The sequence below is a fragment of the Pocillopora damicornis genome, chromosome 1, assembly GCF_964200805.1.
Source record: "Pocillopora damicornis chromosome 1, jaPocDami1.2, whole genome shotgun sequence".
NCBI classification, from domain to species: Eukaryota; Metazoa; Cnidaria; class Anthozoa; order Scleractinia; family Pocilloporidae; genus Pocillopora; species Pocillopora damicornis.
In genome coordinates, this window is record NC_142670.1 from 5,790,397 (window position 1) to 5,814,873 (window position 24,477).

General features: G+C 37.1%; 3 protein-coding genes across 3 annotated transcripts; 1 reads left to right on the top strand and 2 right to left on the bottom strand.

The window, feature by feature from the left end:
* Positions 1 to 1,804: 1,804 nt before the first annotated feature.
* Positions 1,805 to 12,493, bottom strand: LOC149051564 (uncharacterized). Its single transcript, XM_089186565.1, has 19 exons — positions 12,296 to 12,493; positions 9,654 to 11,021; positions 9,259 to 9,482; positions 9,104 to 9,163; positions 8,541 to 8,748; positions 8,020 to 8,127; positions 7,165 to 7,252; positions 6,710 to 6,800; positions 6,571 to 6,620; positions 6,084 to 6,210; positions 5,849 to 5,952; positions 5,366 to 5,468; positions 5,115 to 5,265; positions 4,924 to 5,005; positions 4,472 to 4,538; positions 4,281 to 4,363; positions 3,942 to 4,062; positions 3,583 to 3,624; positions 1,805 to 3,452 (listed from the first exon to the last, which is right to left on the bottom strand). Exons 1-19 carry the CDS (start codon positions 12,354 to 12,356, stop codon positions 3,288 to 3,290), a joined length of 3,303 nt encoding a protein of 1,100 aa, XP_089042691.1. The 5' UTR covers positions 12,357 to 12,493; the 3' UTR covers positions 1,805 to 3,287.
* A 1,834-nt stretch (positions 12,494 to 14,327) lies between these two features.
* LOC149051565 (adhesion G protein-coupled receptor D1-like) lies at positions 14,328 to 15,736 on the bottom strand. Its single transcript, XM_089199806.1, has 6 exons — positions 15,669 to 15,736; positions 15,320 to 15,386; positions 15,131 to 15,213; positions 14,853 to 14,973; positions 14,535 to 14,576; positions 14,328 to 14,435 (listed from the first exon to the last, which is right to left on the bottom strand). Exons 1-6 carry the CDS (start codon positions 15,734 to 15,736, stop codon positions 14,328 to 14,330), a joined length of 489 nt encoding a protein of 162 aa, XP_089055932.1.
* A 5,515-nt stretch (positions 15,737 to 21,251) lies between these two features.
* On the top strand, positions 21,252 to 23,685 carry LOC149051566 (uncharacterized). The gene is made up of 2 exons (XM_089184718.1): positions 21,252 to 22,399; positions 22,979 to 23,685. Exons 1-2 carry the CDS (start codon positions 21,751 to 21,753, stop codon positions 23,326 to 23,328), a joined length of 999 nt encoding a protein of 332 aa, XP_089040844.1. The 5' UTR covers positions 21,252 to 21,750; the 3' UTR covers positions 23,329 to 23,685.
* Positions 23,686 to 24,477: the final 792 nt, after the last annotated feature.

The following is a 24,477-nucleotide window of genomic DNA, read 5'->3' on the forward strand; positions in this document are numbered from 1 at the left end:
CTTTATCTTTCGTTATTCACAGTCAGTGATCTAAAGTACAAATAGCTGTTTTCTAGATTATTTAGAGCAGACTATTGGAGCCAGGGTACCTGGCAAGGGTCACTTGCCGACGACGCGACGGTAATTGCAACATTCAGTATTAAACAGCATGTCATTTTTCCCGTTCTGTGTGGTTAAAGACAGAGTAACATTAAGCAGAATCACAAAACGCTGTTTCAATTCATTTGAGTAACGCCTCTTAGTTTCTTATATATGTTTTTTTTTTCTATTCGCATTTTCCCATCCGCCATCCACACCTGCCATCTGCAGTCATCCGGTCCACGTTTTACAGACACCTGGACGTTTTGCCTCACAAAACACCTCGGCAGTTCTTTCTGGTGACATGTTCAAATTGACTACTCACAAGTTGGCAGGTTAAAGAATTCGGTTGGATAAGACGTCTTTGATAATTACTCACGTGCGTTTTGATATTAAGGAAACCTTTTATTTGAAATTATTGTTAAAACAGAAATGCTTAGTTTGACATTACCTACCACGTTACTACAGTTATTTAATAACGATATAGTTGCTTTTCAAAGCACGCCCTTGTACTACAGGAACAAGAAAATTTAAAAGGTTCTATCGCTATCTGCTACCGTATTTTCTTCCGAAGGCCTTTGGGGAAACAACAAGCTCGAGTCACGTGCGAGAACTCTGAAGAAGTCTTTTTTTTTTTCGGACTATGCTTGCGATACTAATAAACTCAACAAAAATTCATGTTCTAAAGAGAAATTTGGTACTCACTCAACAAAGTTATTGAATATAGGACGATTCCCGAAATCTGACAAGCCTTTGTCAACATCTCACTTTTCTGTTTGAGTTACGTTTCTCTCAGCCTTTCGCTCAACCAATTCTAATCTTTTTTTCCCCAAATTTCCTTCTGGCCGAATCAGGTTGGTAGCAATTCTTGTTTGGGAAAACTTTTTTCCAGATCAGTCTCATGATAAAAGAATAAGCTTTCATAGTGTGTTGTTTTGAGTCAAAATGAGCGTTGTGTTGCTAATCATTATGCAGGAAATTGGATGTCATTTACATTTTTGACGTCTTGTCTCCCGTTAAATTCAATTCTAAGAACTCAGACTTTTCACCTGTTTAAAAGAAAGCATAGCAAAAATATCAATTAATAGTGTAAGAAATCGTTTCTCTACGTTACTCATTATTCTTTTGAAATAATGGAGTGGACTAAAATGTTAAATAGTCATAAATAGTCAAGCTCGAGAGAGTAAATTTTTGGTATCGATTGTAAATGTCCACTCTTGCGGTCGACTATTCACCATTGCGAGTCTTTGTTTATTAAGCTATTTAAGAAACCATCTCGGTGATTTTAGAGCAGTAGCATAACACGAACTAACTCGGAACAAATATGGTTTTACTTAAAGTAAGTTTCTAATTTCAATTGATTCTCAAAGCTCAAATGACTGTTCTGCCTTACTTTACCTTTTTACAATGCTCTTCTCCATAAGTAGTTAGATACTGTTTGTATTTTACTTTTCATTTGGATACATCAGTCTGGAATTTCGAGGTATGTCGAGCAGACCAATTAAGAAATACCACTACGACATACAAAATGGGTGAGTAATCAACACTATCTCAAGGACATTTCGATTTGAAACCCCCCCATTTGTTATCGCGCGGCTTTCTTGGTTTTGCAAAATAACAGGTCAGTTACCAAAAATAACCACGTCAGCTTCGATAATTGTCCTAAGATTATTAAGGAAATAAGCCAGTTATCGACTCGCGTTATGAAAAATTATGGGGTGTTGATATTGTTCACATCTCCCTTCGATGCTTTGTCTTTGGGCAAAATGTTCCCTTTTCGGACAGTCTATAAGCGGCGAAAATCATTAGCCTGAGGCGATTTATTCACAAATTAATGAGATATCAAAGATGCGTATCCCGCCAAAGAAGGACGAATCACGCAAGTTCCTCGATATATTGTTGTACCTATATCTCTCTAGACGGAGATGTCCTTAAGATGATCGCGAGATAGCTCTGAAATCTCATCTATCCTTTTTCTAACATTACGAAAGGAGAAATGAGGTACAGACACATGGGGGCTCTGGCCCGCCTCCTTCTAATTTATGTGAAAAAACAAAGCGCTTTATTCGAAAGCCTTCATTTATAGTACTTCTGCATAGTGCTGTAAATTGGATCGATCTGCACCACGTATCACACTAAAATGATACATTATTTTTGCAGTGTTTAAATACCCACATCTAAATATGAAGGGTGGGGCAAAGGGGGGGGGGGGGAGTTGAAATAGATCTAAAAACCTCTTCCCTTTCTAATGGCTTCAATTTTCCCTTAGCAACTGCGCTCTGGGTTTTTTTTCCCGGAAAACAAGTCTGATGAAAAACCTTTTTTTTTTTTTTCACGTTTACAGCGTTCCTTCACTTAAGATAAACTCAGGGCGTTTCTTGCCCAGGTGCATCTTTCCCGAACATCAAAGTTAGTTCCATTTCTTCCCAGTAACTCGCAAATTTTAATCCGTTGAATCCGCTACGGTTAATCAGATGCAACTGATCCTGAAGAAATCTAAAATATTATTTCGTTTTTGTCACAAATTCAATTATTTGTTTTTTCACTCACTTATTTATCATAAAATTTAAAAGTCAACTTTAACCGCTACTATTACCAAAGCAAATAGTATTTGCTATTTTATACGTATTTTAACTACTTAAATATTATAAAAAGGTGACGCTATCGTAAAATATTAGTCTAAAAATTGCCCACTAAAATTCAGAGAAATGCGTATCATAGTAAAGCTTAAGACTGTTTGAAGACACGTCAGTCTTGACTGCTTGACTGCAATGCCGCAACATTGCAACTAAATAATAGGAAATAATAGGAGGCGAAGAAACCACCGCGTGAAAGTCAGAATGTTTTGAATTCTAACAGCAATCGACAGCCAACCTATAGGTTATTTACTTTAAAGCAATTTAGTTTGCAGCTAAAGCAAACTTTCCCTAATTACGTATGAAGTACTTACTCTTAATTTAAAGAAAAAAAAGCTTGAAAAGCTCTTGCATCTAGCTTAAAAAACGTTAAAGGCTACTGACTTTAGCAAATTACCCAATCATCGCAGTAACTGACACCTTACAAATGACTTATTCACCAAGCTAAAGGCTTGATTTGAATGGCCGAAATCCTCCCGACAGATCGAAAATGACCAACTACTACTGACTAACTATTACATTAAGCAATCAAATAATGGAGTTTCAAGCTTGGTCAGTGTTGAATCTAGTTCTTCAAGCTGAGTGTTTTTCCTCCTCAAACTCATTGAAAGACTGCAATTCAGCTACCCACGTATCACCAACATCACTTGGATTAACCTGTGAGCTCCTCTTTGCGGAGTTTCCATTGTTTGTAGATGGGAAAACCCTGTTCACCTTCCTTTTGAATCGCTCTCTAATCTGCAGATAGACAAGCAAAGTGAACAAATAACGGCACCGATGGACATAGAAAGTAAGAAAATGAACCGCTCTCACGGTATATTCAAGTTTAAAACCTCATTATATACACCATATGTATAATTAAACTTACCTGACTGTTTCGCACGCAGTGAAGAACGAAAATCAGGAAACCCTTTAACAGAAAAAAAGAATGTTTTTCAGGCCAGTTTCGTTTTGTGATTGCGACTTGGGGTACCTATATTGAAGTTTATTTTCTTAAAGTCCCAAAGAACAACAAAGAGAATCAAATTATTTCTTGACTTGTAAGAATCTCATAGACAGTGGCATCGCTTTTTTCCTTTTCTTTTAATTTTTATCCTCTTTTGTCTGTGTGTCACATTTACAAATATCCCATCAACACCCTACGATTTATAATTATAAAGTAATCTCGACACTCAATGTGGATAATCTCATGCATGAAACTATAAAATGGTAATATTTGATACTCACCTGAGTAGAGTTGAGGATAGTAAAAATGTAGGAAAAAGCTTTGTGTAGTGGCGACAGAAGACCAAATAACCACGTGATACCCAACAGGGGAATCATCACCATGCATGCTCTAATGCCAACTCTGAAGGACGAAAACTTGTTGATCAATTGATTGCACATCATTCTCACAAACATTTACGGTACCCAGAATTTCTTTACCCTAATTAATAACAACAAGCTCCTGAGGAAGTAAGACGTATTCGATTGTAAGGATTCTCAAAGATTTCACCCAATCTCTTGCAGGAACTGGAAACTTTTTTCCCTCTCTTTTTTTAAATTTAATTAAGAGCCCTTTCTCACCGTAACTGTTGACTTTGCTGGTCTCCTGTTGGCTGCATTCTAGTCATCTCCCTTATGACTCGTGTGAGTATCAAAATGTTGATCTGATAAAGGAGTAGATAAATTAAAAGCTTGTATTAAGGTATGGCTATTACACATTTCAAGTCTTATATCAGAATCACCAATTTGAGTAAGCCGAATCAGAAACTTACCACTTCAATTGCAATCACAAATGTGACAAATATCCATATCAAATTGTTTGCTGAGGATATCCAACAACTTAAAAGGGGAAAGATAGCAAAACAATTAAAAAAATTCGTAAGCAAATTACAAAGCGAACAATACGCGGGCGCGCGTAGATATGGAATTTCTCTTCGAGCGTTTGACTCGATAGCTCACGACTGGGCCCAGCGAACGATTGAGATGTCGAGTTGAACACGAGGAGATAAATTTCATATCTGCATTTCATATTTTCAAATTTCATATCTGCAAGCGAAAAACAGAAAGCTTTCCCGAAAGGATAAATGTTATGAGAAGGACTTTGAGGTAAAGTTAATAAAAATGTCAAAGCAAATTAAAAGAAACATCAAAACTTCAAGAAAAAAATTAACAATTTATGGGAAGAAATAGAGAAGAAAAAAAGAAAAAAAAATACGCCTCGTACAATTTGTCGCTGGTGTAACTCTGTATTCCTTCTTTTCCGGCAGCGATGCACACTGAAATGGCCACCATAACTAAGGGAAAACCTATCACGAAATTATAAACCAATCAAGGCGACTCAATAAGATTAAAATTAAATTAGTTAAAAACAATTAAAAGCAGCATATCGTTAGTTCAACTGTATAATCAAAATACCCCATGACATGACGTGATACATGTGCATCTTGGTGTTAATGTTATAAACCTTTACAACAAACAGATAGAGATAAATTCCCTCGACCAGCATCCAACAGAAAGCGGCCATCAGAAGATACTGCATAATAACTGCTACTATGACACACGCAGTCTGCACAGAGACGTAAAGAAAAAAAATATTTTGTCATTTCAATGTTTTGTTTGATCATAATATATTTAGTTCAATTGAATTAATGGAAAAAACCTCCCACCTTGTTCTCTGTGGCGTTTATTCCGGAGAGAAAAAATATTTGTCCAGCTCCTAAAGCCACAGCAAGACTGACGCGTATTTGAGACAGAGGCTGACGAACATCTCTGTTAAAATGAAGATATTAGAGCAGCAACAACAACACACACACACACACACACACACACACACACACACACACACACACACACACACACACACAAAACCAAACAAAAAAACAAAAGCAAAAAAAAAAAATGAGTGAAAGCAAGAGAGAGCAGTTAGGCAGATGAACTTGGACAGTCACTGATAACGAGTGATGTCCAAAATATTGGGTACGGATTAAGTTTCTAACTAGCACCAAAACATTCCCTTTATTTTTTTTTCTCTTTATTTTTTTTTGGGGGGGGGGAGAGGGGGTATGAACATTACACTGGCTTTATTTATTTACTACATCTTCCAAGGTATTTAAGGATGTTCTTCCTGATAATTTGATTACGGTACTTACGTAAGGAAAGAATATAAAGTTATTGTCGAAAGTATTCCGATGATGGAAAGGCTTAGCCCCACATACGTGATGATCTCCAGGATAGCTACGTCGTTCTCGGAAAGCTGCGTCAAAAACAAAAGCAAAAGGAGGCAATACTTAAATTAACCATACGGTCCCATTGTTAGTTTGGAAACAAAGTAAAAAAAAATGATAATAATAATGATAATAATAATAATAATATTAATAAAGCTACCTTAGTACTACCGCTGAAGTCAACTAAGACAGCGAAATGAGTCAAATGATTGCAACTGCAAACCGTTTCTTCTGAATTGCTCCTCGAATGATCCACATGACAACCCTCCTCTGAAAACCCATCTGGACTAAAAACAAAGGAATATTACAATATAAGAAATAACAATAACGATTTTCTTTCTCAGAGGGCACGGTAACAAATCCTACGATCTGATTGGTTGTTAGTTCGGATTTCCAATCTCTGCCCACGGCCACGGTGACGATTACACGGATTACCGAGTACGTCATTACCTTCCATGCCATTATTCGTGCATATATTTCATTTTGCCGGCTGGGCAATATTTTTACAGCAAAAAGCCATAAGGCTTTTACCGCTGACCTCGCAAATGAGGGTTTGACTGATAATCTCCGGTTTCTACACTCAACTTTGGACTAAACCCAAAAAAGATGGAGTTCCAAAGCATATTTAACAATATCTTTGTTTTTACCTATTTTTGAAACCACTCCAAAACATGCAGTGTTGTTCTTCTTTAACGACCTGAAAATATAGTTTACACGTATTTCTAGTAAATCGATCCAACATGACACAGATGGAACGCGCTCATCTTTCAGTGTTTTTGCTGTTACCTGAAGGTTTCTGAACTTCAAGATAGCATCTCGTCGTAATTTTTCAGGTTTGGGATTCATCGCTGCCGTCATTATTCTGGTGTTAACATACCTGCAGAGAAAATGTTTTCCTATGCCATCAAGTTTTGCAAAGCATCACATTGCATTTACATGCAACTGCATGATGTAGAAGCACACTTTATGTCATTTTTATCTCCGATGTAAAACGGTGATAATGAAAACTAACTTTTTTATTTGACTTTGAGAGTTTATTGTGTGATAGATAAATTTCTTCAAATAAGCTTCAAAATGGACTTTAGTCATCGCCTTCTTTTTTCATTGTTAAGGTTCTTATCATACCTCTTTATAGGCTTCTCCTTATTTGGTTGGTTAAATTCGATATGGCATGCTGTATAATTCAATACATGCACGCTAAGCACGAACCAAGTCGCAACTATTTCATCGTTTAACGTTACCTAGAAGTGTTAGTTTCTTTCCCAGTGGATTGATTTCTCAGCAGTAATTCATGAAGATCCTTGTACACACACCCCACAATCACTGACCCTATAAAGAAAACAACCAGAGTGTGGAAAAAAAGTCCTTCTAACGCCAAACGATGGGGTTAGTTTCAGTATAAACATGTTCGAAATGGTGATCGATCAAGTCCCCTCTCTTTCTTTCACCAAAGAACTTATTAAGTTATAATACAGTATGGGCCATAATTTGTTTGACCCATTTATTTTGACATTTGATAACCCAACTGGCTAAACTACCTCATTGTTCCTTTATCATTCTGAATAAACTATTTGAACCCAAGACTCCACTGGAATAGATCAACTAAAATGCTTTCGTTATTTTTTACTTTCCTATGACATCAGTGAAAACACAGAAATGTTGTGCGTACTAATTATCATTAATTCAAGCAATTGAACCTACATTCTACTTGTTAAAGGGCGAAATCATCTACTTTGAATTTTGGGAGAACGTTAAACTAAGGTTTTTATATCACGAGATGGGCGTGAGTGATTGGCAAACAGTCCAGATTAAACGTGACTATTCTCCTAGCTTCCTGATAGGGTCATCACGTCGGTTTAACGTCTTTTGCTTTTATAATATAAACGTCAATTTTCTATGGGTTTACCTGAGCAATAAACGAAAGGTTTTTTGACCATTCGGGATGCACATATTTTCTCAGTTGTTTTGAGATGTTTAATGATTGACAAATAGTACACTGATACGCAAAACCATCTGAGTTATAAATAATAAAACAAATATTAAAGTGAAAAAATGCAATTCTATGATTTAGAGCTTAAAATGTGGTTAACGCAAACCTTTTTCAGCAAAATCATCCGAGGATATATTAATGCTGACTTCCCATTCTTCCCCCTTGAGAAAGAAGTCAGTTGCATTATGGCGGTAGCCAATTTGAATACCCAAAACTGTCAGAAGAACGCGAAGATGTTAGATGATGATTGGAATTCAAGGAGATGATTGTGGCATATGCAGATCCTCTCCTTGAAGGTCTACACACAGTTCTACGCTATCATTTTTCAAACGCCATTCGGGTTTATTTGAAATATATTATTGTACTGTGATCGTACTCACAAACTCAAAAGAGGAAATTGAAACAAAATTTTATCAAAACGAAAATCACTTCTCGTCAACTGCGCCTCACCTTCTTCGTGCACCTACTTGCATCAAGTCAGACGAATTTTATGCGCCTTCGACTACTTCAATGAGCCTTTCAAGAATTCACTTGTATCACTTAATATCTAAGGCCAGGCGGCAGAAAGACCATTCGGGTAGACAATTGGACAGTAGGTCAGTTACCAATAAAAAAATATTAACTTACCCATTGTTTGGCTTGTGATCGCTGTAGAAGGATTCGTTCCATTTAGATGGTATTTACCATAGTTAAGGGCAAATTCCTCGAAGGCGACTGCCACCTTAAAGATGGATTCTCTTCTTGTTTCTTCTCCTCCATCATTAAATTGGCCTTTAATGGGTGTTGTGATGTTCATAAAATTATCGATAAAGTCTTCAAATACACGCATAGCCTCCTTAAAGGACCAAAAAATTAACTTTAATCGTGTCGAACGTTATCACAATGAGAAAGCAAAAGCGCACATCATAAGACTTGAACTGATTGGATATTGTATGATTTAAAAAGGAGCGTTTTAACAGAACATCATTTAAGCAAATGAGCCACTCATCTTTTGAGGAGGTATACTTTGCTATATTAAATTCTCTTGATGCCAGTAAAAATACTGTATTGTCATGCTTTTGTCCCTGTTTAAAACGCTTGTGCAGCTTACGAACTGCAGCGTTGCACAAGTAACTCCTTTTAATTACCGCACATTTCATATCTACAAGTAATCTTAATCTTGTTATAAGGAGATATAAGTGCATTCATACCTTCAAAGAGTTATTTCTCCTGCTATCTATTTCACCAAGTTTAGAAACAGAACCATTTGCCTGCGGTAAAGAAAGACAAAAGCGTTGAAGAATGGCAGAAACTATGAAAATTATTGTTCCAAAAGAAAAAAAAAAGGAGAAACTACGAAACATACCAAATTCTTAAGTATTTCCAACGTAGATGTCCAAATTGACGATGGCAGAGACGACGATGCTGCTGCCTGTAATGATGAAGATGCTGATGATTTTGTTGATATTGATTCTGATTCTGCTGTTGTTGTTGCTTCTGCTCCTGATGACGATGACGATATTGAAGAGGATGGCAATGGTGATGGTGAGAGTAATGATAATGGTGATGACGACGATGACTGCAAGTGTTCTGTATGTTGAAGTAAAAGCTAGATGTTAAAACAACATTTCACTAAAATTGAAAAGCAATGATAGAGCGCAAGGAATTTGGAATATGATCAATGAAGAAAGAGCTATTCTATTTTAAGACTCATTGACATTCAATCGTGAAAGAACAAATTTTTACGTTAAGTTTACTCACCCCAAGTATGAGATTTATCTTTTCGTTGCACTGTTGAAATTTGAGTTGAGAAACCTTGACTCGCCATTGACGGAGCAGATGAAATGAAATTTGACCGGTATGAATCGGAAGAGCTGCAGAAGCCCCTTAAACATTTTGAGCATGTGCAGCGTTTATCTCCGCCGTCGTCGGTAGAAAAGATTCCCTGCGTGAGAGGATATGAGTCCAAAGACGACATGAGACTTCCACAATATTTACCATTCCCAGAGCATGTAACGCTACCTTGAGGGCCGGTTAACCAGGTTCTAGTGATATGACATGTGACAGCGTCGCAGGTCTGTGTACAATCAATTGCGTTACAATGCATATTGCACATTTCTACTTCATTTTTGCATTGCTGTTTTCTGCATTGTTCCCCTCTGCAGTTCAGTTTGCATGTTTTTGCGTTGCAAGTTTGTTCACAATCCCCTCCGCTACATTCCAAGTACATTTCACAAAAATCTCTTTTATCATAGCACTCCTGTTTCTTACATTGACCCCTGCTGCAGTTCAGTTTGCATGTTTTAGCGTTGCAAGTTTGTTCACAATCCCCTCCGCTACACTCTAGGTTCATTTCACAAAAATCTCTTTTATCATAGCACTCCTGTTTCTTACAATGACCCTTCTTGCAGTTTAATTTGCATGTTTCAGCGTTGCAAGTTTGTTCACAATCCCCTCCGCTACATTCCAAGTACATTTCACAAAAATCTCTTTTATCATAGCACTCCTGTTTCTTACATTGACCCCTGCTGCAGTTCAGTTTGCATGTTTTAGCGTTGCAAGTTTGTTCACAATCCCCTCCGCTACACTCTAGGTTCATTTCACAAAAATCTCTTTTATCATAGCACTCCTGTTTCTTACACTGACCCTTCTTGCAGTTTAATTTGCATGTTTCAGCGTTGCAAGTCTGTTTACAATCCCCTCCGCTACATTCCAGCTTCATTTCACAATAATTTCTTTTACCATGGCACTCCTGTTTCTTACATTGACCCCTGCTGCAGTTCAGCTTGCATGTTTTAGCGTTGCAAGTTTGTTCACAATCCCCTCCGCTACACTCTAGGTTCATTTCACAAAAATCTCTTTTATCATAGCACTCCTGTTTCTTACAATGACCCTTCTTGCAGTTTAATTTGCATGTATTAGCGCTGCAAGTTTGTTCACAATCCCCTCCGCTGCAATTCAGAACCATTTCACAGTCTTGGACGAGACTTTTGCACGTTTGTTTGCATCCTTTTCCCAGGCAAGCACATGAAGAAGCGTTGCTATCAAGCAGATGGCAATAGTAATCGTCATTAGTACAATCCAAGTCAAACACATCGTTGTTGCAAACGTTACCGTGCACCCAAAAGCCTGAAAAAGAGAAAATAATCCTAAGAATAAATAGAGAATAATGCATGGGCGCGCGTAGATATGGAATTTCTCTTCGAGTGTTTAACTCGATAGCTCACGAGTGAGCGCAGCGAACGCGTGAGATGTCGAATTGAACACGTGTAAGTAGCTGATTGATTATATCAACACACGTGCAAAAATATGATATTTCTTCACGTGTGTTCTTACAGCTTTTCTCAGGGCCGGAAATCCTTTATAACACCGTAGTTTATGTGATAAATTTAGACAATTATAATAATCATATAATATATAATAGACAATAGTTCACTGAGCCCTCCCCCTCCCCCGCCAAACGAAAATAGAAAAAATAAGCAGATTTATGAAATTATTGAATAAATCTAACGTAGAACTTTCATAATATCTACTATTTTAGTATGATGTGAATAAATATATATCATTCATAGCAATTAACCTTCTATTTGCAGCAAGTATTCTGCTATCCTGAAGCTGTTAGGCATCACTGACTGATTTGCAAATTAAAAAATGTATATATTTATCTACTTGTTATTGCTTTTTTTTTTTTGTAATAATTTTTGCAAGGGTAGAGCGTTACTTCAGGCCATTTTGCAGGTTGCCCTGGTATGATTACAGATTGACGCCGTGTTTCCATAACTACGCGTAAAGCCTTAGAATCGAGAGAATGATATGTTATTTCTGAGTAGTAAGAACATTTCCGCTCAATGGCGCTGAGATGCAATTGTTAACTTTTGTTTATTCAACTTAATGCAAGATGAAAATGAATGAATAACTGAAATAAAAAAGATTTATAAACATTGAAAAGGAAGTATAGAAAAATGCCTTTCCCTTGGACAAGAGGACTTGAAATGGTGTTATTAAGCTAGTAGGCTCAGTAATTTGTTACATATGAAGAGACAGCTGAATGTCAAATATATCTTTTGTCATTCCTGAATTCGCATATCCTCATTTGCATTTTTGCGCAAAAATTATTTATTTTCAGGGACCCCTAAGTCAAATCAGACTTAAAGCTTGTGGCACAGGAATACATTGTAAAATTAGTTCCTTTAAATATTTTCTTGAAAATAATTTGTCTTGGCTTCCTTATGGATGTTGGTTTGATTAGCTGGGATGAAGAGCAAACTTTTCTAAAACCATTCTAGCATTCTTTGGTGGTCTCACCCAACGCTTTTCGGAGAGCCATAAGAGCGACTCCTCTAGGTATACTTGTGATAAATATTAAACAAAAAATCTCTTTTGACAAAAACTTTTATACTCACTCAGGAGAGCACTTGATAACAGGAGTGTTCCCCATATCTGACAACTTCTATTCATCGTCATTTTTTTTTTTCGTTGTGTAAGTTGAGTATCTGTCAGCTGAACTAAACACAGCCTTTTGGCAAATTTTCTGTGGCTGGGGATCGGTTGATATTTTCTTTCTCAGTGAGGAAGGCTTGTGAGAATTCTCTCTTCGGAGATATTTGAAAGATCAGTCTTATGATGTTGTTTTGACCAGAACCAGCTGCTTAATGTAAGCATAAGCGGGAAATTGAATGTCATGCAAATCATTGACGTCAGATCTTTCTGCTTAAATTCAGTGATATTTCCCCTTTTTGCATCCGTTTGAAATTTAGTTAAAACAAATATGATTAATATAAAATTATCATTTTAACAAACTTTCTCATGAGAATATTTAGAACTCTCTTCATAAATGTTAAATTCATGTGAGTATTCATGTTAATCGCAAATAATTAATGGCCATTGCCACCCTTTGCTTATTTCGTCACTTAACGACGATAACAGAGGGGCTTTTTAGAGCTCTTACATCATAGAAGTCGCTTCGAGATAATTACTGCTCGGCAAGTGTACCATAGGAGATTGCTTTACCTTTTATTGATATTAGTGCCCGTATGCTGCAGAGATGAAGATCCCGCCTGTTTACGCAATGCACCACAAATCTTTTTTTACAATTATAAATAAAACTTTTTTGGTCTATCAAAATTTAGGCATAGTAGTTCAAATTGCTTTATTAGGTACGTGGGTTTTTTTTTTTATCTTCACTGCATTAATGTTTCATCATCCAACTCACAATGACGAAGCATTCACGCTATACTTCGTGGAGTCACGCATAAAATTGTAGACAGTAATAATTTATTATGTTTAAAAACGCAAGCAAAGTTCAAGAGTTTTCTGATTGTCTGTTTTCTCCATCGCTTTGACGAAGGGCTAACGCTCGAAACGTCAGCTTTTTTTACTCTTTACGGTGGCCAATATACGTTTTCAACCCAATTGTTAACACTAAATTACCTGCTCCTCAAAAAGTTACCGGTTCATAACTAACAGCTAATTATGTATGTTTTTTAATGAACCACCTATTTCAGACTACCCCTGGGATTTTCAAAAGAAAAAAAGAGAAAAAATCTGAGAAGAACAGAAAAGAAAATATGAGGCGATAAAATTAACATAAGGCAGGTGCAGTTTGAACAATTTTTGGAAACTATGATCTTTATCGTGAATTCGAACAGCTCTTTCGACGTTCCCAACGTTTTCTTTTTTTTTGTATGTAAGTGCAATTTTGCCTTTGTAATAAATGCGATCACTTTTATCAAAACCTTCGAAACACCGATGATATTTTTTTCACCTCTCAATCATAATTAAACACATTTTTTTTGTGTAAACACGTATCTTTAAAAACATTATCTGCATGTAATGGCCATAGCTATTGCAGACACGTAACTCGTTTTATTTGCGTTATTCTAAGGCATGCAGATTAAGTTTTGAATTTGGGGAAAAAAATGGAGTTTTTAAAGTCTGACCAAAAATTAAAACTTGTGCTCCGACTTGACCACGTTGCATCTGTTTTATGATCAAGAAAGCTGCTTTAACTGGTCGGAGCGTCCGCTATTTGTTATTTCAAATATTTGCCATCTTTTAGCAAGCTATGTCTTTTTCTATGTTTCAGTAGCCTGATAAAAGTGCAAAGACGAATGAAAAACCCGTGACGCAGCTCAAATGGATTTTGAAGAGTCTCCCAGGCAACCCTCTCCCTCGATTTAGCTATTTCTGAGAAATACCAGCGAATCTTAAAATTTTCATTCTTGTTTACATATTCCCGCCTAAGCAAAGCTGTCAGCTATTAATGAAAGATAAAAATGTTTCAGGCGACCATCAACGGCCATGGTAAATGGGTGGATCATTGCGGCGTGTAACCTTAATCTGTGGGTATGACCTATATACCTAGATCTTATTCCCTAAACACTCTTTTGTTTTGGTTTACGTTTACGTGTGTGATTTTTTTCAGTTCAACTGCCTTCACATAGCAAAATCACTCATGTTAACATGTGAGTTCTTCTTTGAGGAGTTTCCATTGGTTGCAGATGGGAAAACAGTGCTAACTTTTCTCTTGAATCGTTCTCTTATCTGCAGATAGACAAGGAAAGTAACAAAAAAAGGCACTCAAATTCATGCAAGATTTTGAAACTCCTGCTCTACACAATCTTTTTTCCATATAACACTTACCTGGCTGTTTCGCACACAGTGCAGGGCAAAAATCAGAAAACCCTTAAAAAAGAAAGACAGGTTTTCAAGATCAGTCTTTTTTTTATATTCGATTCTTCCAATATCTCGGAGGTCAATGAAGTAAATAAGGATAACATAAAGGCGGAAACAATTTTTTTATCCCTTTTTTTCTTTATTATTAGTTTTATCCTATTATGTATTTTAATAATTATTGTAGCAAAGGTCATCTGATCATACTGAAATAGTCTGACTGTATATTATCTCTGGACACTTTATATGGATATTTTTATTAATGAAATCATTGGACTAAATACGTACCTGAGTAGAATTAAGGATGGTAAAAACGTAGTTGAAAGCTTTGTGTAATGGTGTCAGAAGACCAAATAACCATGTGACACCCAGCAAGGGAATAATAACCACGCATGCTCTAATGCCAAGTCTAAGGACGACAACAGTCTAAGATATGGGATTCTTAAAAGATCAATTACAAATATCGTTAAAAGGGTGATTTAAAAATTTGATATGATTTCGTTAAAATCTCCGGCAGAACCTGTCTTCCTCTTTTTTTTTTACGTAATTTGGAAGATCCATCATACCGTATTTGCAGAATCTGCTTGTCTCCTGTTGGCTGCATTTTGGCCATCTCCCTTATGACTCGAGCGAGTATCAAAATGTTGATCTTAAAGAGGAAGATATGAATAGAATTTTGTAATGAAGTATGGCTGTTGCACACAGTCATTCACAATAATGTCAAAAGAAAACCTTTATTCAAATGCAAAACTTACAACTTCAATAATAATGACAAATGCGACAAATGTCCAGATCAAATTGTCATTTGAGGACATCAAGCAGCTAAAGGGGAAAAAATGGGGGAAGAAAGATGAAAAGAGAAAAATTAGGTCCCACAATATTCCCGATCAGCTTTGTATGTTACTCTCTAAAGTAACATTCGTTCAATGAAAGAAACTGTAGGTCGTAGGCTGGCCTATGAAGATTAAGCTCGTAAGAAGGAGATTAATGAAAATAATAAGGAAAGGTAGGATATATAATCACATTAAAGCGAAACAAACTTTAAAAATTGAACAAACAAAATTAACAAAAATGAGTAATAAAAAGTTACGATGCGCCCCTTACTATTCATCGCTAGTATAGCTCTGTATCCCATCTTTTTCAGCAGCGATGCTCAGTGAAGTGGCAACCATAATACTGGCAAACCTAGCAAATTGATATTCCGCTCGTTGATAAACTGGGCACTGTAAGTCAATGTCGCGAAAGACAATAGCATTCTGCGCGATACAAGACCGCCGAACGTCTAAGGCAATTGCGGAAGATTCGTTCAGAAAAAGTAGAATCCCCCACCGGATTTTTAGGTTGGTATGTTGCAGAGTCCGAAAACGGAAGTTCAAGGCAATCCGTATGGTTTACATACTCCATGATCGCGTAATAAAAAAAGACGCCTTTAAGTGACCACATGCCAAGTTACGTCAATACTCAAAATTTTTCGCAATGCCGACCGCCAATAGAAACACAGAAGTGTCCTACGGTGTCTCAAGAGGCTATCAGCAAAAACAGATTTGGCGGGTAACAATCGAACAGTTGCCCGTACCAGAACGTAGCTAAATAGTCTAAGAACTCTTTTCTCTCTTTATCTTTCGTTATTCACAGTCAGTGATCTAAAGCACAAATAGCTGTTTTCTAGATTATTTAGAGCAGACTATTGGAGCCAGGGTACCTGGCAAGAGTCACTTGCCGACGACGTGACGGTAATTGCAACATTCAGTATTAAACAGCATGTCATTTTTCCCGTTCTGTGTGGTTAAAGACAGAGTAACATTAAGCAGAATCCCAAAACGCTGTTTCAATTCATTTGAGTAACGCCTCTTAGTTTCTTATATATGTTTTTTTTTTCCATTCGCATTTTCCCACCCGCCATCCACACCTGCCATCTGCAGTCATCCGGTCCACGTTTTACAGACACCTGGACGTTTTGCCTCACAAAACACCTCGGTAGTTCTTTCTGGTGACATGTTCAAATTGACTACTCACAAGTTGGCAGGTTAAAGAATTCGGTTGGATAAGACGTCTTTGATAATTACTCACGTGCGTTTTGATATTAAGGAAACCTTTTATTTGAAATTATTGTTAATACAGAAATGCTTAGTTTGACATTACCTCAAAACTACTTAACCCTTAACATACCACGGGTATGTTATTTTTTTTGGAGAAACCCGAGTGATGTTTACAAAATCAGTTGTAGATCAATTTCTTTTTAATAAAGCCCCATATGACCATATATGTTCATAACCAGTGGAAAATTTTCTATCAATTTGTTTAACTTATTATGGGATACACATCATACGATGACGTCACGGCAGGCATAATTAGCATAATTATTGGAAGTTTCAAGAAGGACTAATTGAAAGAATCCTGTAACAAATAAATTTTAGAACTATTGCTTTTTCTCAAAAAATCATGACCTTCACACATTGAAAATATCATTTTAAGGGTTAAAAACACTTCTCTGCACACAAATTTGACCCATTAAGATTATTGTAAGGGCATGAATTATCTTATTAGTAACAAAATCTAATCTTGAGAAAGTCTTAGAGTAAGTCACTTTTATTGTCTCATATATCACCTTGCCTTTGTTATTTCTTTTCAATTATCAAATTTGTCTATGCATGTTCAATTTTGGAGAACTCTTCCTCTTCCTCTGGTGCGAGGCCTCCCTCTTCCTTCTTTCAGACATCTGGGGCCTTCATGATCTTCATCATTGAAATAGAAGTCTCTCAATGTGTGATACCTGAGGAAACAGGGCTCCAGGCACATGCATACTCCACATACTGCACAGCTATAAAAGGTACCTACATGCTGTAAGTGAACCTTGCAAGTAGATCTTTTGTCGTTGCTTACCAGGTGGTGAAAGTGTTCTTGATTAAATCAAATTTCTGAAGTGGGTGGTGGCCACATTTGAGTGTCCCTTCTAAAGGACTTTCCTTCAATCAAGTGACTTATCAATGACTTTCTGAAGTCTAAAGCAGTTCTAGTGGTATGACATGGAGATTTTCTCTCCAATATGTGTGCATTTGAAACACACACTTCTACAATATAGAAAAAAATCTTATAATACCACACAGCACCTCTCATTAGCCTTGCATATGAGCTGACTTTTAATAATTGTTAATAATTCCCATACACAAATAAATGGCAACCCAACCTTTCATTTCTTCCACAGACACTGGATACTACACAGACTTTTCTGCAGCTCCTCGTTTCTGATTTGCATACAGATTAGTCTGAGCAACTTACAACTCCCATACCTGAGCAGTGAAGAACAGATCAAAAAACCCTTTGCTTGATGTCAAAGATCTAATGTTTACATTTGCTGCCAATCCCACGAGTTCACTGAAATCAATATCATCCCTTCTCATTATTTCTTCGCTCTATGCCGATACTTCTTCTTCCTCCTCTGGGTCTTCATCTTGTTCACTTTCCAGTTCTTCTGACTCATCTCCACTAGATTCTGCCAAATCATCGGAGTCAATCTCTTCTTCTGACTCGGGATGCTCCAAAACACTGATACAAGCCGAAGGTAAATTGTCTTCGTCGATAAATTCGATTTCCACATCGTTTTCATCGCTTCCAGTCGCACAGAATGCTTCAGGAGATATTTCGCACGCCGCCATTTTTAAAAAACCACAGACATTACACACTCGAAATTTAAATTTCCAAATTCTTTAATACAACTCGCCAAATCGGCCATTTTCTTTCACTGCCTCAAACTATACTTTATGTTAAGTCATTTGAAATGAAACACCAGTGCCCAAGCCCCAATAATTCACCACAATTGCGCGTTAAAATCACGTCGTATATTTCTACGCATATATGCGTAGTTGGTACGTTAAGGGTTAAGTTGGATTTGGGCTTTTACCTACCATGTTATCCACAGTTATTTAATAACGATATAGCTGCTTCTCAAAGCACGCCCTTGTACTACAGGAACAAGAAAATTTAAAAGGTTCTATCGCTATCTGCTGCCGTATTTTCTTCCGAAGGCCTTTAGGGAAAGGACAACAAGCTCGAACCGCGTGCGAGAACTCTGAAGAAGTCTTTTTTTTTTTTTTTTTTTGGACTATGCTTGCGATACTAATAAACTCAACAAAAATTAGAATTCTAAAGAGAAATTTGGTACTCACTCAACAAAGTTACTGAATATAGGACGATTCCCCAAATCTGACAAGCCTTTGTCAACATCTCACTTTTCTGTTTGAGTTACGTTTCTCTCAGCCTTACGCTCAACCAATTCTAATCTTTTTTTCCCCAAATTTCCTTCCGGCCGAATCAGGTTGGTAGCAATTCTTCTTTGGGAAAACTTTTTTCCAGATCAGTCTCATGGTAAAAGAATAAGCTTTCAGAGTGTGTTGTTTTGAGTCAAAATCACCATTGTGTTGCTAATTCATTACGCAGAAAATTGGATGTTATTTACATTTTTGACGTCTTGTCTCCCGTTAAATTCAATTTTAAGAACTCAGACTTTTCACCTGTTTAAAAGAAAGCATAGCAAAAATATCAATTAATAGTGTAAGAAATCGTTTCTCTACGTTACTCATTATTCTTTTGAAATAATGGAGTGGACTAAAATGTTAAATAGTCATAAATAGTCAAGCTCGAGAGAGTAAATTTTTGGTATCGATTGTAAATGTCCACTCTTGCGGTCGACTATTCACCATTGCGAGTCTTTGTTTATTAAGCTATTTAAGAAACCATCTCGGTGATTTTAGAGCAGTAGCATAACACAAACTAACTCGGAAAAAATATGGTTTTACTTAAAGTAAGTTTCTAATTTCAATTGATTCTCAAAGCTCAAATGACTGTTCTGCCTTACTTTACCTTTTTACAATGCTCTTCTCCATAAGTAGTTAGATACTGTTTGTATTTTACTTTTCATTTGGATACATCAGTCTGGAATTTCGAGGTATGCCGAGCAGACCAATTAAGAAATACCACTACGACATACAAAATGGGTGAGTAATCAACACTATCTCAAGGACATTTCGATTTGAAACCCCCCCATTTGTTATCGCGCGGCTTTCTTGGTTTTGCAAAATAACAGGTCAGTTACCAAAAATAACCACGTCAGCTTCGATAATTGTCCTAAGATTATTAAGGAAATAAGCCAGCTATCGACTCGCGTTATGAAAAATTATGGGGTGTTGATATTGTTCACATCTCCCTTCGAAGCTTTGTCTTTGGGCAAAATGTTCCCTTTCGGACAGTCTATAAGCGGCGAAAATCATTAGCCTGAGGCGATTTATTCACAAATTAATGAGATATCAAAGATGCGTATCCCGCCAAAGAAGGAAGAATCACGCAAGTTCCTCGATATATTGTTGTACCTATATCTCTCTAGATGGAGATGTCCTTAAGATGATCGCGAGATAGCTCTGAAATCTCATCTATCCTTTTTCTAACATTACGAAAGGAGAAATGAGGTACAGACGCATGGGGGCTCTGGCCCGCCTCTTTCTAATTTATGTGAAAAACAAAGCGCTTTATTCGAAAGCCTTTATATATAGTACTTCTGCATAGTGCTGTAAATTGGATCGATCTGCACCACGTATCACACTAAAATGATACATTATTTTTGCAGTGTTTAAATACCCACATCTAAATATGAAGGGTGGGGCAAGGGGGGGGAGGAGTTGAAATAGATCTAAAAACCTCTTCCCTTTCTAATGGCTTCAATTTTCACTTAGCAACTGCTCTCTGGTTTTTTTTTCCCGGAAAACAAGTCTGATGAAAAACCTTTTTGTTTTTTCACGTTTACAGCGTTCCTTCACTTAAGATAAACTCAGGGCGTTTCTTGCCCAGGTGCATCTCTCCCGAACATCGAAGTTAGTTCCATTTCTTCCTAGTAACTCGCAATTTTTAATCCGTTGAATCCGCTACGTTTAATCAGATGTAACTGATCCTGAAAAAAATCTAAAATATTATTTCGTTTTTGTCACAAATTCAATTATTTGTTTTTTCACTCACTTATTTATCATAAAATTTAAAAGTCAGCTTTAACCGCTACTATTACCAAAGCAAATAGCATTTGCTATTTTATACGCATTTTAACTGCTTAAGAGCCATTTTCCGAGAAAATCGAAAATCGCATGACACTCGTGAAAAAAACGAATTCTTTTTCCTTTCGCCAAAACATCCCTTTCAGTAACCTTATTGAAGAAAAAATAATTTTGGGTTCAAGCGATTCATTGTACGGGAGAAATTATAAAAAGTTTGAAAAATCGATTTTTTGCTGGTTTTTCGTACTCAAAACAACAGAATCCGACCGCAACTTCGAGAAAACGGTGAACGCATAAGAAACAATCCCTAACATCGAAACTTCAGCCGAGTATTATTTCGTACTTACTCTTTAATTTCCTGAAAGAAATTTGAAGAAAGAAGTTTTCAACATTTACAATCGACAAGTTTAAAAAGGTCAAATTTGTATTTCTGGAAATGTTAATAAATGAAGGCGAACTTTAACTGTTGTAAAAGGCCATTGGTATATGCCGCTTCCTAGTAAAACCCATAAAGAATAAAGCCTTGGCTATTGAACTAAATTACTGGAAATTTTCTTTGCTTATAACATCAGTAGCTTACTGTAAGGATAAAGTTTAGATCATAAAAAGGGAGTACAGTTTCTTTTCAATATATTCTTAAAATACCAAAACTACTTCGCTAGCAAAGTACTCAATTTGCTTAGTATTAGAGTGGCTTTTCCTTTTTCATAAAAATCTTGTCAATGGTTTTTGTGATGTGTTATGACCATAGAAACCAAAAGGCTGTTTTTATTTTCTGGCTTGAAAGCTCCGTTTCCTTCCTGGTCTTGTCCCAATCTCACCCCCTCAAGTTTTAACACAGTGAGAGAGGTCTTAGTAAAATCTAACCCTTGGTAACTGACATCTAGGTTTCCTCACTCAAGATTGGTTTTGTATAGGTAATAACATGATTTCGAATGCAATTTAGTGTTAATAAGCACGAGTAATTTTTTCGAAAGACAACAAAATTGCACGAGCGCGTAGGGCAAATGCAGTTTGTTATCTTTGAAAAATTCCAAAGCGCTTAGTACACCAAACTGCAAGAGAAATCATATCATTACTTGTTAGTAACGTGTGCGACAAAACATCGCAGAAAATCGAGATAGACGAAATGTTTGCAATTTATACTCATGTTACAGCTTTGCACTCGAGTTTCAACTTTGCACTCGCGTTACATGAGAATGCATTCGTTTTTAGCCAATAAGAAGCACGTAATTTTTTTCATGTACATTATTGGATCAGTTATTCTGCATATTTCAGGGTTCAACGCCGTATTTACAAACCTGAACAGAACAGGACGCACTGGTCCCAAATCACTTGACAATCATTACGCAGGTCAGGATCACGATGGACAAGTTTCTTTGTCGAGAGGTATTCAACTCTGGACTGTGCCTTATTCTGGTCACTACAGAATAGAAGCAATTGGAGCCGCAGGTGGTTACAATGAGCAGCGCGACGGCATATACGCCGAGTATCGAGGAAGAGGTGCAAGAATAAGCGGGACTTTTGTATCGATTAATGGAGAAATCATTCAAATTCTCGTTGGCCAGGAGGGGGGCAAGTGTGAACGCACAAGTAGTGGAGGGGGTGGATCTTTTGTAGTCAAAGAAACAAACGACTGCTTGGTAATTGCTGGAGGAGGTGGTGGTGTAATCGACCCGCAATCAAGACATGCAGGATGTGATGCCAGTGCAAACACAACGGGGAATCCTGGCTATAGATCATGGTCGGGGGGGAGCAATGGACATGGTTCCCAGACGGTTGATGATTGTAAAGCAGGTCAGGGTCTATATTATAAATAAAACGTGACGATAAGTAATGGTAATGGAACTGAGTGGAGTCCAATTCGGTCTGTAATCATACGAGTGATAACAAAGTCGGACGACTGGCAGCGGGAATCTGTTTTGTTTATCAGGATTTATTACTCAAAAATTACAATTACCGAGAAAGGAAGAATGGCCAAGTTATGAAAGACAAAGAACATTTGTCTGTACACTGATTCTATGGTTGTTGAGTTCAAGGTTGTGATTGGTTGATTTTAATGACAACTTTGAATATGATTGGCCTATTGAACTGTCCAATACTAACAACTTGGCAAGTGAATTAGTTGAAAGTAGGAAATTATCAAACCAATCACAATCGAGGAAATTGTTATCTTAATGATAACAAGGGGAAGACTTCGATTAAAAAATATGTAGTTATAATTATCGTTAGAATTTTATTCGAGGATGCTTCCAACTGAACAGTTCACTTTAGCTGTTGTTAGTCTGAAATCGTGATTATTTACACCAAATTGAATCCGAATTTGTTTGATTACCTATAAATATATATCACTGGTATTTGTTATTTGATGTTCAGGTGGCGGTGGCGGAGGTTTTTACTCAGATGGAAGGAGTGGACTGGAATATGGAGGAGTATTAGGAAATGGCAGCGAAGGTGGTAAGGCTTTTCTCAACGGAGGGAAAGGGGGCAGGGCCGCAATGCCTATTATGTTCGGCGGCTTTGGTGGCGGTGGTGGAGGTACACAATATAAAGGGGGTGCAGGCGGTGGAGGGGGGTACTCTGGAGGAAGCAGTGGGGCTGGTGTAAGCGATTCCTGTGGGGGTGGAGGTGGATCGTTTAACTCGGGAAGAGATCAGCAGAATGAATGTTGTTACAACTCAGATGGGCATGGTCAGATGACCGTAACATTGCTGAAAGGAAACTAGCAGTTTACCGTATTAGGGCAACGGAACGTACACGATATGCTACGATATTACGTTAAAGAACAGACAAAAAATACGGACAGTTTCTGTTTTCCCTCGCCCTACACAGGGATTGGAAAACATTCACGCGTATTATTCGTGAAACCATCGAATAAGTTGTAATTATTGACCACTAACGTAAAGAACGTAGAGGTGAATCATTAATGGCGATTAATTTCAATGAAATGCGGCTACGGCCTTGGGAAGACCGCACATACCATTGATTTGAATATAAAAGAGAGATAATTCAAAGTTGTAATGGTGTGTGTAGAGATTTGATATGTTTGATCACATGTTTGAATAAAAATTTCCTTTACTCGAGCCCTTCGGCTGCTGCCCTTTTTAATAACATGCGAAGGTTAACTTTAACCTCGGAACGTGTAATCCTGATACCTTATTAAAAAAAAAAATAATAACAGGGAGGCAACGCCAAGGAAGACATCGATTGGAATTTTCATCTTCCTTTATAAGTTTGCAAATGGCTGGACGTGTTTAACGTCTCTTGAGGCGCCCACTTCAATTCGGTCAAACGTGTGGGAGCAGCCATGAGTTAAACATGGAAAACATGAATCTTTAAACTTCGGGGTTAAAGTTCTCAGACCATGCAAATTTTTGATGATTTCAACATGTTGTTTTGCACAGGACGGCTAAGAGACATATAAAGTTTTAAAACACACGCGCTGAGGCATTTTTCTGCCCATTAGATATTTTGTTTTGTCACTTTCTCGTTATCGTCCCAATCGTGGTTTGACTTAGTTCCTTTTATTATGACTAATTAAGAGCCAATTATTTTCCGTCCGGCCCGACCGACCTCAGTTAGTAATTACATACATTATAATTTTTCAGAGGTTGTCGAAAAATGCCACGACGGCTATTGAACTTGACGACCAGTTTTGTCGATGATGTTTTCGCTGTTGTTCCGTAATTTATGGTTGATAAACATATCCTATAAGACATTTTGTGTGTAACATTGCAAAGTATTTTTACAAATTGTGCCGTATATTTACAATCCCGCAGGGCGAGTCAAAATAAAAATAACAAGTAGATATACACAGCGATATCACACACCAATCCGTCCACTAAGTTACTTTTGTCCAGCTGATTAATTTTATG

Excerpts from the sequence above, each read along its gene's own strand:
- LOC149051564 (XM_089186565.1), bottom strand. The coding sequence starts at position 12,356 with ATGACGATGAATAGAAGTTGTCAGATATGGGGAACACTCCTGTTATCA. Across the intron at positions 8,128-8,540 it reads GATCACAAGCCAAACAATGG|TTTTGGGTATTCAAATTGGC; the intron begins GTAAGTTAATAT and ends TTCTTCTGACAG. Across the intron at positions 3,453-3,582 it reads ACTGCGTGCGAAACAGTCAG|ATTAGAGAGCGATTCAAAAG; the intron begins GTAAGTTTAATT and ends GTCTATCTGCAG.
- LOC149051565 (XM_089199806.1), bottom strand. The coding sequence starts at position 15,736 with ATGGTTGCCACTTCACTGAGCATCGCTGCTGAAAAAGATGGGATACAG. Across the intron at positions 15,214-15,319 it reads TTGTCATTATTATTGAAGTT|ATCAACATTTTGATACTCGC; the intron begins GTAAGTTTTGCA and ends TTCCTCTTTAAG. Across the intron at positions 14,974-15,130 it reads AAGCAGATTCTGCAAATACG|ACTTGGCATTAGAGCATGCG; the intron begins GTATGATGGATC and ends TGTCGTCCTTAG.
- LOC149051566 (XM_089184718.1), top strand. The coding sequence starts at position 21,751 with ATGTTACAGCTTTGCACTCGAGTTTCAACTTTGCACTCGCGTTACATG. Across the intron at positions 22,400-22,978 it reads GGTTGATGATTGTAAAGCAG|GTGGCGGTGGCGGAGGTTTT; the intron begins GTCAGGGTCTAT and ends TTTGATGTTCAG.